We start from the raw sequence: 13228 nt of genomic DNA on the forward strand, positions 1-13228 counted from the left end.
TGTTGTTTTATAAATGATATGTAATATGAAAAATACTTATTTTCTACTAGATTAATTATGCTATTGACTTTGTAGTCTATTATATGTCTGCACTCATACCATAGATCACAAAAATTGAGCTCATGCAATGTTGAAAGTCAGCATTCTTCAGATAGAAAATTAGAATGCCAAGTAGTACAGCTAAACTATCTCTTTCCATTTATTTTTTCCATATGCAGCGTGATTGAAACAGATGCTCTGCATTTGGGCCACACTGCGGGTTGCAAGGATCTGTCAGGTGTCTGAATTACAGATGCAAATATAGTCAGCTACTTTGCATGCCAGCATCATTTGCTCAGAAAAATACCGCACCTACACCTCGGGTCCCAATATTATCATCATTAAGTTGCTCCTCATCTCAACAGGATGCTCAACAACGACAACAGTTGAGATAAATATGGCACCACACAGTCACTAAAAGGTCTTAAATGATGCTGGAAAACATAAAGGGAGGAAACACCAATTTTCTCTGCCAGATTATAATTTTAGCGTAGCACTTAGGGTTAGGATGTTTGAAAATGTTGCTATCCAGAGTCTTGACCTAAATAGGCAAGAGTCTAAATTCTAAATCAAGTAACTTATAGATGCCTATCTGCAGGTGTAGTCCAACTAAATATCTAAGCCTAAAATTGTTATTTACATACATATATATAATATGTCATGTGTTTTTTGTTTTGCAATGAATTCTAGAGGACTGACATTCAACTCAATAGTAAGTGCAGTTTCTGCAGGCAGACTTTCTTTTTATAGTCAGATTACCATGTGTCGCTGGGATGTGAATCACACTGAAATCATTAAGTTCTATCACATTCACAGCTAGCTTTCCCACTGCTTTCACAAACTCAGGTGCTTAATGCTAAGAGCGCAAGTTCAGGTAAAAAAAAAAAAAAAAAATCCTGGTCAAGATGAAAACCTTTACACATCTTTGTTAGCGACAAGCAACAAGCCAGTAAAACAGAAACTGACAGATTGTCAGAGTGACATGGTGTGACAGAAATCTGCTATTTCTGGTCTCTGAATATACCAGTTAATAGTCACAACAATTAAACAGCTTTGCACTCTGCAGAGTTCTCGGGAGAGAACACGTTGGGTGTCAAAGCTGAGAAAGTCACATGCCAAGCAAGCAAGTATGCTTATTCACTTGTGATTTATTTCCTCCTTCAAATAACAATGCACCTAAAATGCACCTTTGTTCATTTCAGATGCAAGGTAAATAATGAGATTCTTTAGATCTTAATCCATTCATCGTGATGTGCATACTTATGAGCTTTCCCATATTCAGCAGGCCACCCAGGATGTATTTTGTCGATATAATTTGAACAAACCCTTGATGTTTTTGATGTAGTGCAGGTTCATGTTACTGGTTCAGAGGGTTTCTATTTTTTCTCCATCTGTCTGTCCATCTACTTGTCTATCTGGGAGATGTTATATGAGTTGGAGCAAGAAAAGGAAATATGAAATTAATTGGTTTGTTATTTCAATAACAAATAAACAACATAACTACCCCTACACAGATGAGGGTTAATTTTACTGAACTGTTTTCTTATTTAAAAGGAAAAGTAACTACAGTATAATAGTAATAATAATAATAATAATAATGACTGTTTCCAAGGAGACTTTTGTGTCGTTTTTTATCCCCACATAAGTTTGATCAGTAATATATTATGGTTGACAAAGTAAGCTTTCAAAGATTCCAGTCTATGAATACACTCTGCTCCATTATAACATATTCCATTATTTCATGTTTTCCCTCACAAGTGCTTGCTCAGGGAATCATTTTAAAGTACTGGTACAAAAGCGAAGTACCTCGTTGAGTCTGGCCTCTAACCTATCCTCAAGAATAGATTTCAAACCAAGCTAAGGTATCTTAGACATGCATGGATAAGGCTGCTGTAGATGGGACTGAAAAGACCACAAACAAACGCCATGTACCAACATGTATTTTTGGCCTGCTGTGTTTCTTTTGATAGCTTAAAAGAAACCAACCCTCTTCACCTCAGATTTGGCCTCAGATGAGCGTCACATATTCAGAGTTTTTGTGTTTTTTGTTTTTTTTTATTTCGCAATACAAAAATGTACACATGCCATCGCTTTAGGAAGTATTCAGTATTGTTTTAACAATTTTAAGTCTATAATATTGGATTTTTCCCCTTCTGTCAGTTCAGACTTAAGAACCCATGATAAAAGTAACCAGCGTTGCAGCAGTTACAGCTTACACTAGCAGTCTGCTTGGGTAAGTCTCTACGGGCTTTGCAAACCTGGATTTGGACAGTTTATCCCATTCCTCCTGGCAGAGCCTGTGAAAACTTCAGAGAACTGCTGTCTTCAGGTCTCCCTACAGATGTTCTGTGAAGTTAAAGTTTATACTTTGGCTGGGCCATTCACAAATTGTCATGACTTCCCCTAAAGCCACTGCACAGTTATCTTACCTTCTTTTTGTTTGCTGTTGCAATGTAGTTGGTTGCATTTTTATTCCCCCCACTTCTGACCAGTTTTTGTTTTTCTGCTGTTGAGAAGGATTCAAGAAGGTGATATTGCCTCTACCATGTTTCACCCATTATCCAACCTGAAATATGAAAACAAATAAATTAAGAAATAAAGGAAAATCTAAAATGAAACAATGCAACATAAGCTTGTTGTCATAGTAGTATAATTAAAGCAGAAAAGAGAACAAAAACACCAAAGCTAATTGTTATAGAGGTCACGATGTGTTCTGATTATGATGTGATGCAGGTAAGCAGGTTGATAAACTGCTTCAATTTTTAGCTCCCAAAGGATTTATCTTTAGTTTAGTTCAGCGTGTGAAGTTTTTACAAAATTTTGACTAAACTTAATAGAGGACCTGCTCAGGAGATAGAACAAGTCATCTACTAATTGGAAGTTTAACAGGTTGATTCCTGGCTGACCAGTTTTGCATGATCACATTTCAAGGCAAGGGGTGCATGGTACATACTATCCCAATAACTAAGGCATTTTCAAACATAAATCATAATGCATACTTACTAGTTTCACCTTCCAGATTCTTCTTACTAACTACCCATGAACATGCCGTACCTATGTTTTTTTTTTTTTGTTTGTTTTTTGTTTGTCGAATATGTATTTGTATTTACAATGCCAAGGTTGATCTGCAGCCACTGGTGAGTGGAGACAAGTTCTTCATTTTTATTGATATACTGTAATGTAAAGAAGGGCGTTAGGCCACTCTGGTGTTCATCATGTTGGGAGGACATTGCCTTTAAGTCAGATGTTTTCATTTCAAGGGTTATCTGTGTGTGCATGCGCCTACAGGTCTGTCAGTGATAATGAAATGCTGCATGTGGCAAAGAAGTATCTGGAGGGAAACAGTGCTGTTTTCATTAGGCTCATGTTTCACTGAGTGCACCTTCTCCTCATTTTGTTCAGAGACACAAAAACATGACGACAGATCCTCATCAAAAAGGCACACTGTGTATCATTACCAGGAAACACCTCTGCCGTCTGTCTGTTTTGTTCAGTGTGACCCATAGGGATGAAAAATTCCATTTACACAAACACAGTTTATCTATCACAACAACTGACATGGTGAAATCCCTGAAAACAGCTCTTGTGTTGAGAAACACAACACCAGCTAAGAGTAAGTCTTATATAAAATTATGGTCACTCAAGAAAAGCTTCTTGCTTTAGCTCACCTATATGTTTTATTTTATTTTTTTTGTGTGTGTGTATTGTTTTTCTTGGTGCACACATCAGTGAAATCGTTGATCGAGTTGGAGCAGAAAAATTTGCATCTTGCACATCTGCTTTGCTACTGGAAACTGATTTTCCCGGAGGAACCCACCCGAGGGATTAATAAAGTTTCATCTAATCTAATCTAATCTAATCTAATCTAATCTAATGCTTGTACAATACTTCAGTTATTTATTTTTATATCATTTTCTATCATGCTTAGCTGTAGAAGCTAGAGCCAAGCATGGACATTCTGTGGTACACAAATATACCAGCAAGTGACCCATGCTGAAATGTGTGACATACTCGTGATCTCAATTTATATTCTGGCCAGCCTACGGTAGCATAAGGGACTAGTGATGCTGGGTATTATAAATGGATCAGCAGGGTGTTGTTTGATAACTGTCTAAAGAGAAATAACTTGAATAACTTGAATCTCAGCTCCAATTGGTAATGGAAAAAAATGGTGTATTGGTGCTTCAATTTCAATGACTACATCATCATCATCATCATCAACTTTATTTATAAAGCACTTTAAAACAACCACAGCTGACACAAAGTGCTGTACATTGGAACTGTAAAATAAAATTACATGAGATATAAATAAAAAACAAATAAAAGAAGAGTGAAATCATTAATTAAATAACTACTGCATTAAAAAAAGAAACTAAGTCTCACTGAGGTTAAAAGCCAAGGAATAAAAGTGGGTTTTAAGACGTGATTTAAAAGACATTCACAAAATTGGGCTACTATCATAAGGATGCATGACAAACAAAATGATTTATGCCAGACTACTATATCTAGAAAGTTGCATCAACATATTGAGCCGCGATCGTGACTCAAGAGTTGGGCGTTCGTCTTGTAATCGGAAGGTTCGAGCCCCGGCTCCGACAGTCTCGGTCGTTGTGTTCTTGGGCAAGACACTTCACCCGTTGCCTACTGGTGGTGGTCAGAGGGCCCGGTGGCGCCAGTGTCCGGCAGCCTCGCCTCTGTCAGTGCGCCCCAGGGTGGCAGTGACTACACTGTAGCTTGCTATCACCAGTGTGTGAATGCGTGTGTGAATGGGTGGATGATTGTGTATAGTGTAAAGCGCTTTGGGGTTCTTAGGACCAAGTAAAGCGCTATACAAATACAGACCATTTACCATTTTTATTCAGAACATTGCTGTTACATTGAGACCAAGATCAAGTGGCTGATATGACTTGAGTTTTCACACATTTGTATCGATTCCTCATTTTAAATGAGTGGCTGTGAAATGATTCCAATTAGCACTGAATGGTTCAGGCTACAATACATTCCTGTTCTTCTGAAGGTCTGTTTACTGTCCCTTAGTCAAAACTAAAAGTGGATAAGCAGTATTCAGTTTTTATGTACAATAAACTTGTCTATAAACTCTAGGGCAAGTGCCCTTTATTAAATTAAATTGTTTATTCTTTAAATATGTCACTTACTTTTATTGTGTTTTTTTTTTTATTGTACTCTTTTTAAATCCTATCTGTGTCTGCTATTACTGTATAGCTTTGAGCTTCTTTTATATCTTGTCCTAATGCCTTTTATGTCTTATGTAAAGCACTTTGATCCCCTTGTAGTTGAAAAGCACACACAAGTAAGTGTGCATTGCTTTGCCTTGATACTGTTCACTTCAATCCCACAACTCCTTTGACTAGAAGCTCCTTCAAGCTTATTTTATTATTACTTCTTTTTGTGCAGATACCCCAGGTGAGCTATGCCTCCACAGCTCCAGAGCTAAGTGACAACACCCGCTATGACTTCTTCTCCCGAGTGGTGCCTCCTGATACCTACCAGGCCCAGGCCATGGTAGATATTGTGAAGTATATGCGCTGGAACTATGTTTCCACAGTGGCCTCAGAGGGGAACTATGGCGAGAGCGGTGTTGATGCTTTCATTCAGAAGTCTCGGGAGGATGGTGAGTACACTTGGCCTTGTACATCATTACTGCATAACTTGCACACCAATGTGGGAAGGTGTCACCTATTTGAGCTTGCTGCACTGATGAATGATATATCTCAGTGACACAGCTAGCAAAAGTCAGCCACTGAGGTCAAATGTTAGATTTCAACCCAGAACTTGCATATGCAGAGGTCTACTTGAATACCACAGAGTACATCTGTTTGTTGTTACCATGCATATAATTATGATATGAATGGCTTTGAAGCACCATTCAGTTTTACAAGAGTGATGCTATAGAGACAATATCAGTCATATGTAGAAGTTGCTAATTAACATCTAGAATATACACCTAACAATGCACCCATACACAATGCCAATCACAGTAATCTACACTAAAGTTTATTAAAGCCAAACAACTCTGTAAAATGTTTCATACCCACACAGATTTTCAATTCAATTCCATTTTATTTATATAGCACCAAATCACATCAACAGCTGCCTCAAGGTGCTTTACATTGTAAGTGAACTGTAGTACCTGGAATGACCAGTTGAGGCTGTCTTCAACAGCAGTTTATTCCTTATAAAGTCCAATGTAAAATGGCTTACCTTAAAAAGTATAGGTACAGCTTAATACAAAGAGCTTATTTCTCCATATGTGAGAACTTCACAGGGTGTCAGTTTCTTAGTCAAATGTTTTAGGTCTCAAGGTTAAGTTTCATTTATGTTGGCTGCCTTTTGGAACATTTTTAATGCAATTACTTAAATATGTGGCCATGTTAAGCCCATCTGGCCTATTTCGCAGTCCACCCTTTTGTCACTTTTGGCTTCTAACATACCAAAATGGAGAAGGCCATAAAGTTAAAGTAGAGGATTCAGAATTAAACAAACTACAAAGTGATGTTGAACTAAAGTCATGGCCAAATGTTTTTGACATCAGCAAAAATTTTGGTTTTCATAGACTATATTTCTTTTTAAAAATATTTTTTCATTTCTTTGTTATATTAAAGAACAGTCATAAGCATTTCATACGTTTCACTGCCAAAACGTTAAGGCTATTTTGTTTTAGATAAATAGCATTATTATAATATGTTTAGTTATATTTTTTTTTATCTACAATAAAATGGATCAGACTTTAACTGTATTATCAACACAATTTTTTGGGGGATTGTTCAAGCTCAGTACATATCTCTCTAAACACACTAATCTATATAAATTATTCAGAAAAATCATAGATATTAGCTGCTACAATTTAGTTTGAGCTCTTAATTGAAACTGTGTGCTTTCACAATATTAAGTGAGCAAATCCCTGTGACTGTGGATTTGAAGTATTCTGCTAATTCATTGCTGCACTTGTTCTCCTACTTTGCCACTGTCATGAGCTGAATAAAGAAAATAACCTGAACGGGCAAATTATCTGACTCAGCTCCCATAGCAGCAGCCCTGGCAGCCCAGGAGCCACATGCTTGGAGCTTCACCAGAACAGCTTTCCCTTAAGAGAGCCAGCAAATAAGACTGAGTACAATGTGGGTAAAAAGCAGATGATGAAAGGTAAATATGAATTCCAGGTGGGGTTTTGTGATCTCTGCTTTTGTATCCCTCTTCTCTGGCAAAAAGTGCCTCGAGCTGGGAATCAGTGGCCTTCAGTGTTTATTTCTGTGTAGTGTCTGAGATGAGAAGCTTCTCATCTCCCATATACTGACCCAGGATGTGACCCACCCTGAAGGGATGGTTGTAAGAGCTGTGGTAGGATACATGGACACGAAAAGCAGTCACTTGTTTTGTTTTAAAAAAAGAAAGCTTTCCAAATCACATACTTTTTATTTTTACCTTCACTATGCCCTTTTAAACTATGTAATACTGCATGGAGGGTGTATACATTTGGGACTCACTACTTCATCGTAATGTTGAACTTTTGATGCACTTAGTTGCTTAGTTGTAAATGGCACAGAGGATTGTGGACAGGACAGGCAAAAAGTATGCTGGTGGAAGTAATAAAACAACCTGGTATTTTTGTCAAACAGCAATTGACATAAATATTTTTTTTCTGCCATACTAAATTTTAATATGTGTATTAGTTACACCTAATGTTGGAAAAATCCCCTTTTTTCACCTTGTATTTTACTGCTACATTCTAGCAGATGTTTTCTCTGCTGGCAATGAATGTGTTATATTAAATTACCAAAGACATCAAAGCAAAGAGCAGTACAATGAGGACATAGTAGGTTCTAATAACACCAGATAATTTGGAACATCTTACGTGGAGCTGATGCAGCCACCGGGTGCTTTATTCTTCAATTTCAAAGGACCTATTTTATGAAACGCACATAGTTTCTGAAATGGAAACTTCCTAATGGTCATCTGGGGTCTACTTAATGGTCTCTTATTGCTTACTACTTTCGTATTTATGAATGTACGATTCTTTCCGAGTGCAGACTTTAGGAAACAAACAGGAGACAGAAAGACCAGTCAGTTCTGGGCAGTAGAAGCTCATCTCTGGCTGAAGACTGCCCTTCTCTGCAGAGACGTTGATTACTATGGAGCATGCCCCAATAGATGTCATTAATCAAGTTAATGAAACACAATGTCAATAAGAACCCTAACAAGATTTCCCTTGCAAACCAATGGCCTGTCTGACATCAACATAAAAAACCCTGCTAATGGAGTAACTGCTACCCCCATGTGATGAGGATTACAAGTGTTAGCCACAGAGTTGGGCTGAATAAGCCCATGTGGAGAATGTAAAATGAAGAAGAAGAAAAGGGGAGCACAAACAACTCTGCATTGCTCCTGGGTGGTTTATTTGTAGATCCAGGGAACAGACAATTTTAGAATGGGCTGATTGTTATGCCTAGTGAGCGAAAACAAAGTATGAACTCAACACATGGGGAAAATGCATAATTATGTTTTATTAACTGATTCTTACTGAAATGATCTTTCAGGTTAAAAGCAGTTCACATTTAAATATTAAGGTTGGTGGGGCTTTATATTTATGTCATAAATAACAAATCCCATGAAAATATTAAAACACCAACCGGGTGTTTGTGCACAACTTTGCAGGTCTGAGTTACAGTATTATTTAAAGATTAATACATGTAGCACTGTGGAAACATCTTGAGCTGCCTTTCCTTATATTTTGCTTTGGAGTAGCCAGACTTTCTTGCAATTTTCAAAGTGGTCTTGAAAAATAGTTCTCCAGGGTTTTCGAAGGTCTTTCAAAGTCCTTTGGATATTGGCAGCTTCTTCACTCATTTTCATCCTAGTCCTTGTGCTGGACCATGAATCATCCAAGCACATGTTATCTAGCCACCATTGTCACACAATACAGTCAGAACTTTTCATCATCAGCTTAACACACGGAAGACCAGAATCATTAAAAATTTGCCATCACATTGCTTAAAGAAATTACAAGGAACCTAAGAGAGTTCAGGTTGTTTTATAGAATAAAGATGCTCATTTCAAATACTGATTTTCATGCTGATAAGAAATGTACAAACTAAGCAAAATATGAAGAGATATGGGGTGACTCAAGACTTTTGCACAGTACCATATGTGGTGCACTAGTACTGAATTTTGATAATAAGTTTGTGCATTAGAGCAATCCTTAAGATGCATAGGGCTTGTGTTTATCGTAATGCAGTAATGCACCACTCAACGCAATAGTGTAACAACAATGGAGTTTTATGGCATAGGGGAATAAGCTAGATCACGCTTTCTTCTTACTGCTTTATAAATATTTGATGCACTCTTTGAAGAATATCATGAAAGCTGCAAGGTAAAGAAACTGGAAAGTATTGTAGACTGTGTAACAGGATAAGATAGAAGCACGGCTCCACCCAGAGCAACAGACAGACTTGTGAACATCTGCATTCTAAATGACCGCAGTCACCCAGGGAAGAGATCACAGCACACACAGCGATGTCCCTGTTTCTATCTGTATGGCCTTTTAATCTCTAGTTCACACCCGTGTGTGATGTGTCAGGCAGTTATGTCTTTATTTATTATTTGACATAACGCAAATGACCCCTGAGTGCCTCAGATATGTCCTCTTGCAATTTGTTTGAACAATTACTTGTCATTGCTTAATTAGGCAAAACGAAAGGCTAAATAATCATCACTCTTCTTCTCTAGCAGTTCACTCTCCATCTTTTCTCCCTCTCTGACAGGGACGTAATGGTTACATATTGCTCTTAATGCAAAGACACTATAAAAGCCAATTTCCTTAGCCAAGTGCTATTTGAACTTCGATCTTAAGTAATACCCTATAGAAATGTTAGCTGACCAAATGATTTCATGTGACATCATTCCCTTTCTGCTTCTTCTGTGGCAGCTTGTACTTTATAATGTCAATGCACATTAATACATATTTAAAACAAAGACAAAAATGGAGAAATACGTGACGCAGATTCAATCAAAAGTGCAGGGGGAAAAAAGCAACGGATTAGGGTGTGGGGGAGGTTATGGGGGAAAGTGGAGTTTATTTTAGCCTGAACTACCCGGGGGATGTGGCACAAATTGGCCACAAAAGAGGCTGTTGTGTGAATTTTTATAGATAAGGTTAGTATATGAATAATTACATGGACACCAAAAACAATAAAATTAGGTTACTGACTTAAAACTATGAGCATCAAATTTGTTTCTAGTTGGTAGTCTGTTTGGTTGTCAGAGAAAAACAGAATGACATTTAAGTGACATTCAATAGCTTTAGCATTGCACCCAGCAACAGGAGATAATCAGGTTGGTGTAGGGGAGACCGGGGATAGTTGTAACATTTTTGACATTTCTGTCTGTAAATTGAAGCTCTTTTAAGGTAGTGGATTCAAAATGTAATGCAAAGTATTTACATGTCTCTGCTATTAAATAGTGCAGCTATTTTCTCTGCAGCACAATTACCCATTGCATGGTATGGTCTCAAACACAAAGAGTGAAATGTTACAATTAACCCCATAGTCTGGGTTAGTTGTAACATATCCCGGGGTGAAATGTAACACAATGAAATAAGGGTACTAACAAAATATTAACATGTAATCTTTGTTTATTCAACACATGAATGCACTTAGAGCCATTTATGTAGCTGTGTGTGTGTGTGACAGAATGCAGAAATCTAGCTTTTGAACATATTCCAACCCCCCAAAAAAGACAAATTCTGGAATTTTCTGCAACTAAATATTTCATTAATTTTGGTTGGTCTTCCTTGAGTTTGGCCTCATTGGCTCAGTGGGCATTATAACCTACAACTCTTGCACCAATTTTGAACATAACAATGAAGCTGAAAAAATGTAGTTGTTCACCAGCATCGCAATTCCATTACTTTTTATCATGGCTTACCTTGGTGTGGTTTGCAAAGTGCTTCAGAAAGATGAGGAAATCTGTTTCTTGCACCCATCCTGACTTATTTCCACTACCAGTACTTCCTACTGGTCCATCTCTGACACAGTGGTCTGCATAATGTATGTGTGGGAACACAAACAGTGGAGGAATTGTGTTGCCAATAGCATTAACCGCATATACAAAAGCGACCAGTGAACCTCTCTCTGCTGATGTCGTTCACAAACTTGTTTAATATAAGTTAAAGTAATAGTGTGGTAAGTTGTAACATCTGCATTATTGTTACAACTAACCCAGACTGTTGCTGTTACAACTGACCCAGACTCCTATAGCCATGAACTAGCTAACATTACAGCCAACGGCTAAAACATTAGCACTAAAGACCTACACAGAATATATCCCCATAGACATACAAATAACATAATTTAGGTTTGATGAGTTTAACTGCAAAGCAGATAATGCTATTAGAAATTGAAATAAAGTAGAAAAACTTACTTTTTGGCATACAAATTACTTTTTTTCATGTTAAATTGTCTGTGTTTGACAAAATGTGCTGATTTTTCACATGTGATAGCAGAACTGAATTGGGCATGCACAGGATGAGTCACATCATTTGAAACTTAGCCCTGATTGGAGAAATTGGAAGTGTTACAACTGACCCACGTTACAACTATCCCCGGTCTCCCCTACAAGAAGGATACCCCCCCCCCCCCCCCTCCCCCAAGAATATAAGATGAGTGGCAAAATTTTCCTAATGACTATGTACATGAAAAATTCTGGATAAAGCTAGACAAAAAATGGACATATAACTGATTTTAACTTTTAAAGAGAGTTGAATTTGTCTGTCTACTTATTTAAGTCCATCATTCCAAACTTATGAGAAGAAGACAGATTTCAATTACGCAACATAAGACAATAATTTAAATTAGACAGTTCAGGCAACTAATCTGGATTACAATTCTGCAGATAATCCAGACAGCTCCTTTTCATAAGAACATATCAATAGCACTTTTGTCAGGGGGATAAGATTTTCTCAGCTTCCACTGAGCACTTTCTAATGGCTTCATATTAGCTTCATTAGAATAGGCTTACACATTACATTACAGTAGTGTAACGATTCCATGACAGTTTCTGAAGCAACATGATATCTTGTGTTGCAATCTTAACTTAGTTTAAAGTGACAAAAATACATACTGTACATATACATGTACATGTATGTATATGTATATGTATATACATGTTTGATATGTTGGTCACTGCTGTGCAATCATGCCGTGTTTCAATTTTTGAAGGCTCATATTTAAATAAAAAAATGTAAAAAGATTTTAAAATTTCAAATGTTACCAAAGTTGCTCAATTTAGTTCTTACTGTGCGAGAAAAATGCACTAACATTGCAAATATTGATTAGACACTTCCGAATTGCTTTAATGTTCCATCACATCCAAAAGGTGCTCTATTGGGTTGAGATCTAGAGACTTTGAAAGCCATTGAGTACAATGAACTCATTGTCATGTTCAAGAAACCAGTTTGAGATGATGTGAGCTTTGTGACATGGCATGTTACCTTCCTGGAAACATCCATCAAAAGATGGGTACATTGTGGTGTTAAAGGAACATGGTCATCAACTATATACAGGTTAGCCATCACATTTGAACAATGCTCAGTTACAGGCACAAAGGAGCCAAGAACATATTCCCCACAACCTGTGTTAAAAAGCAATTGAACAGATGTGCCTAATTACGAAGTAGGAAACATTTCCATCAATTTTTGGCGTTCACAAAAACCAGTAATGTTGTCCAATAGTTTTATTAAAAGATGCCTCCAAAGCCAGTTTCCTTACTTTCCCTGGTGCTCTTTACCCTGGTCAACGCATGAACCAAATTAAGCAAAAAATCATAAAAAAAAAATGACCATCAAAAAATTGTAACATAAGTTTTTGTAACATAAAAATGATATCAAGTAATTAAAATCTTAAATCTTATTTACCTACAACATAATCGTTTTAGCTTTAATCAGGGTGGAATTATTTTTTTACACAGCTATATTTATTTGCTGATGTAGTGGTTTGCATTAGCATTTAACTGAACAATGTCAAACCCAGAGAGGATTTCTAAAATGTACTAATTGCTCAGTCCATTTAGAAAAACAAGAGGTGAGTATTGGCAACAACATTGATAAAAACATTACTAAATGTAAAAATAATAAACATATTTGAATTCCCACTTTGATCAAAAACTGCATTAAGAA

The 13228-nt window shown here is 36.9% G+C and overlaps 1 protein-coding gene across 1 annotated transcript in view; it reads left to right on the plus strand.

Moving 5' to 3' along the window:
* The window catches only part of LOC146710164 (metabotropic glutamate receptor 4-like), a 171537-nt gene that overhangs the window by 75778 nt on the left and 82531 nt on the right, over window positions 1-13228 (plus strand). Inside the window, exon 2 of the mRNA XM_085457468.1 lies at window positions 5455-5671. Coding sequence (XP_085313594.1) covers window positions 5455-5671 — 217 coding nt within the window. The remainder of the gene's footprint in view (window positions 1-5454; window positions 5672-13228) is intronic.

The sequence above is a fragment of the Copadichromis virginalis genome, linkage group LG5 (genome assembly GCF_057382275.1).
Source record: "Copadichromis virginalis isolate Kocher_CV1m ecotype Utaka linkage group LG5, C_Virginalis_male_GT1.1, whole genome shotgun sequence".
Lineage (NCBI taxonomy): Eukaryota > Metazoa > Chordata > Actinopteri > Cichliformes > Cichlidae > Copadichromis > Copadichromis virginalis.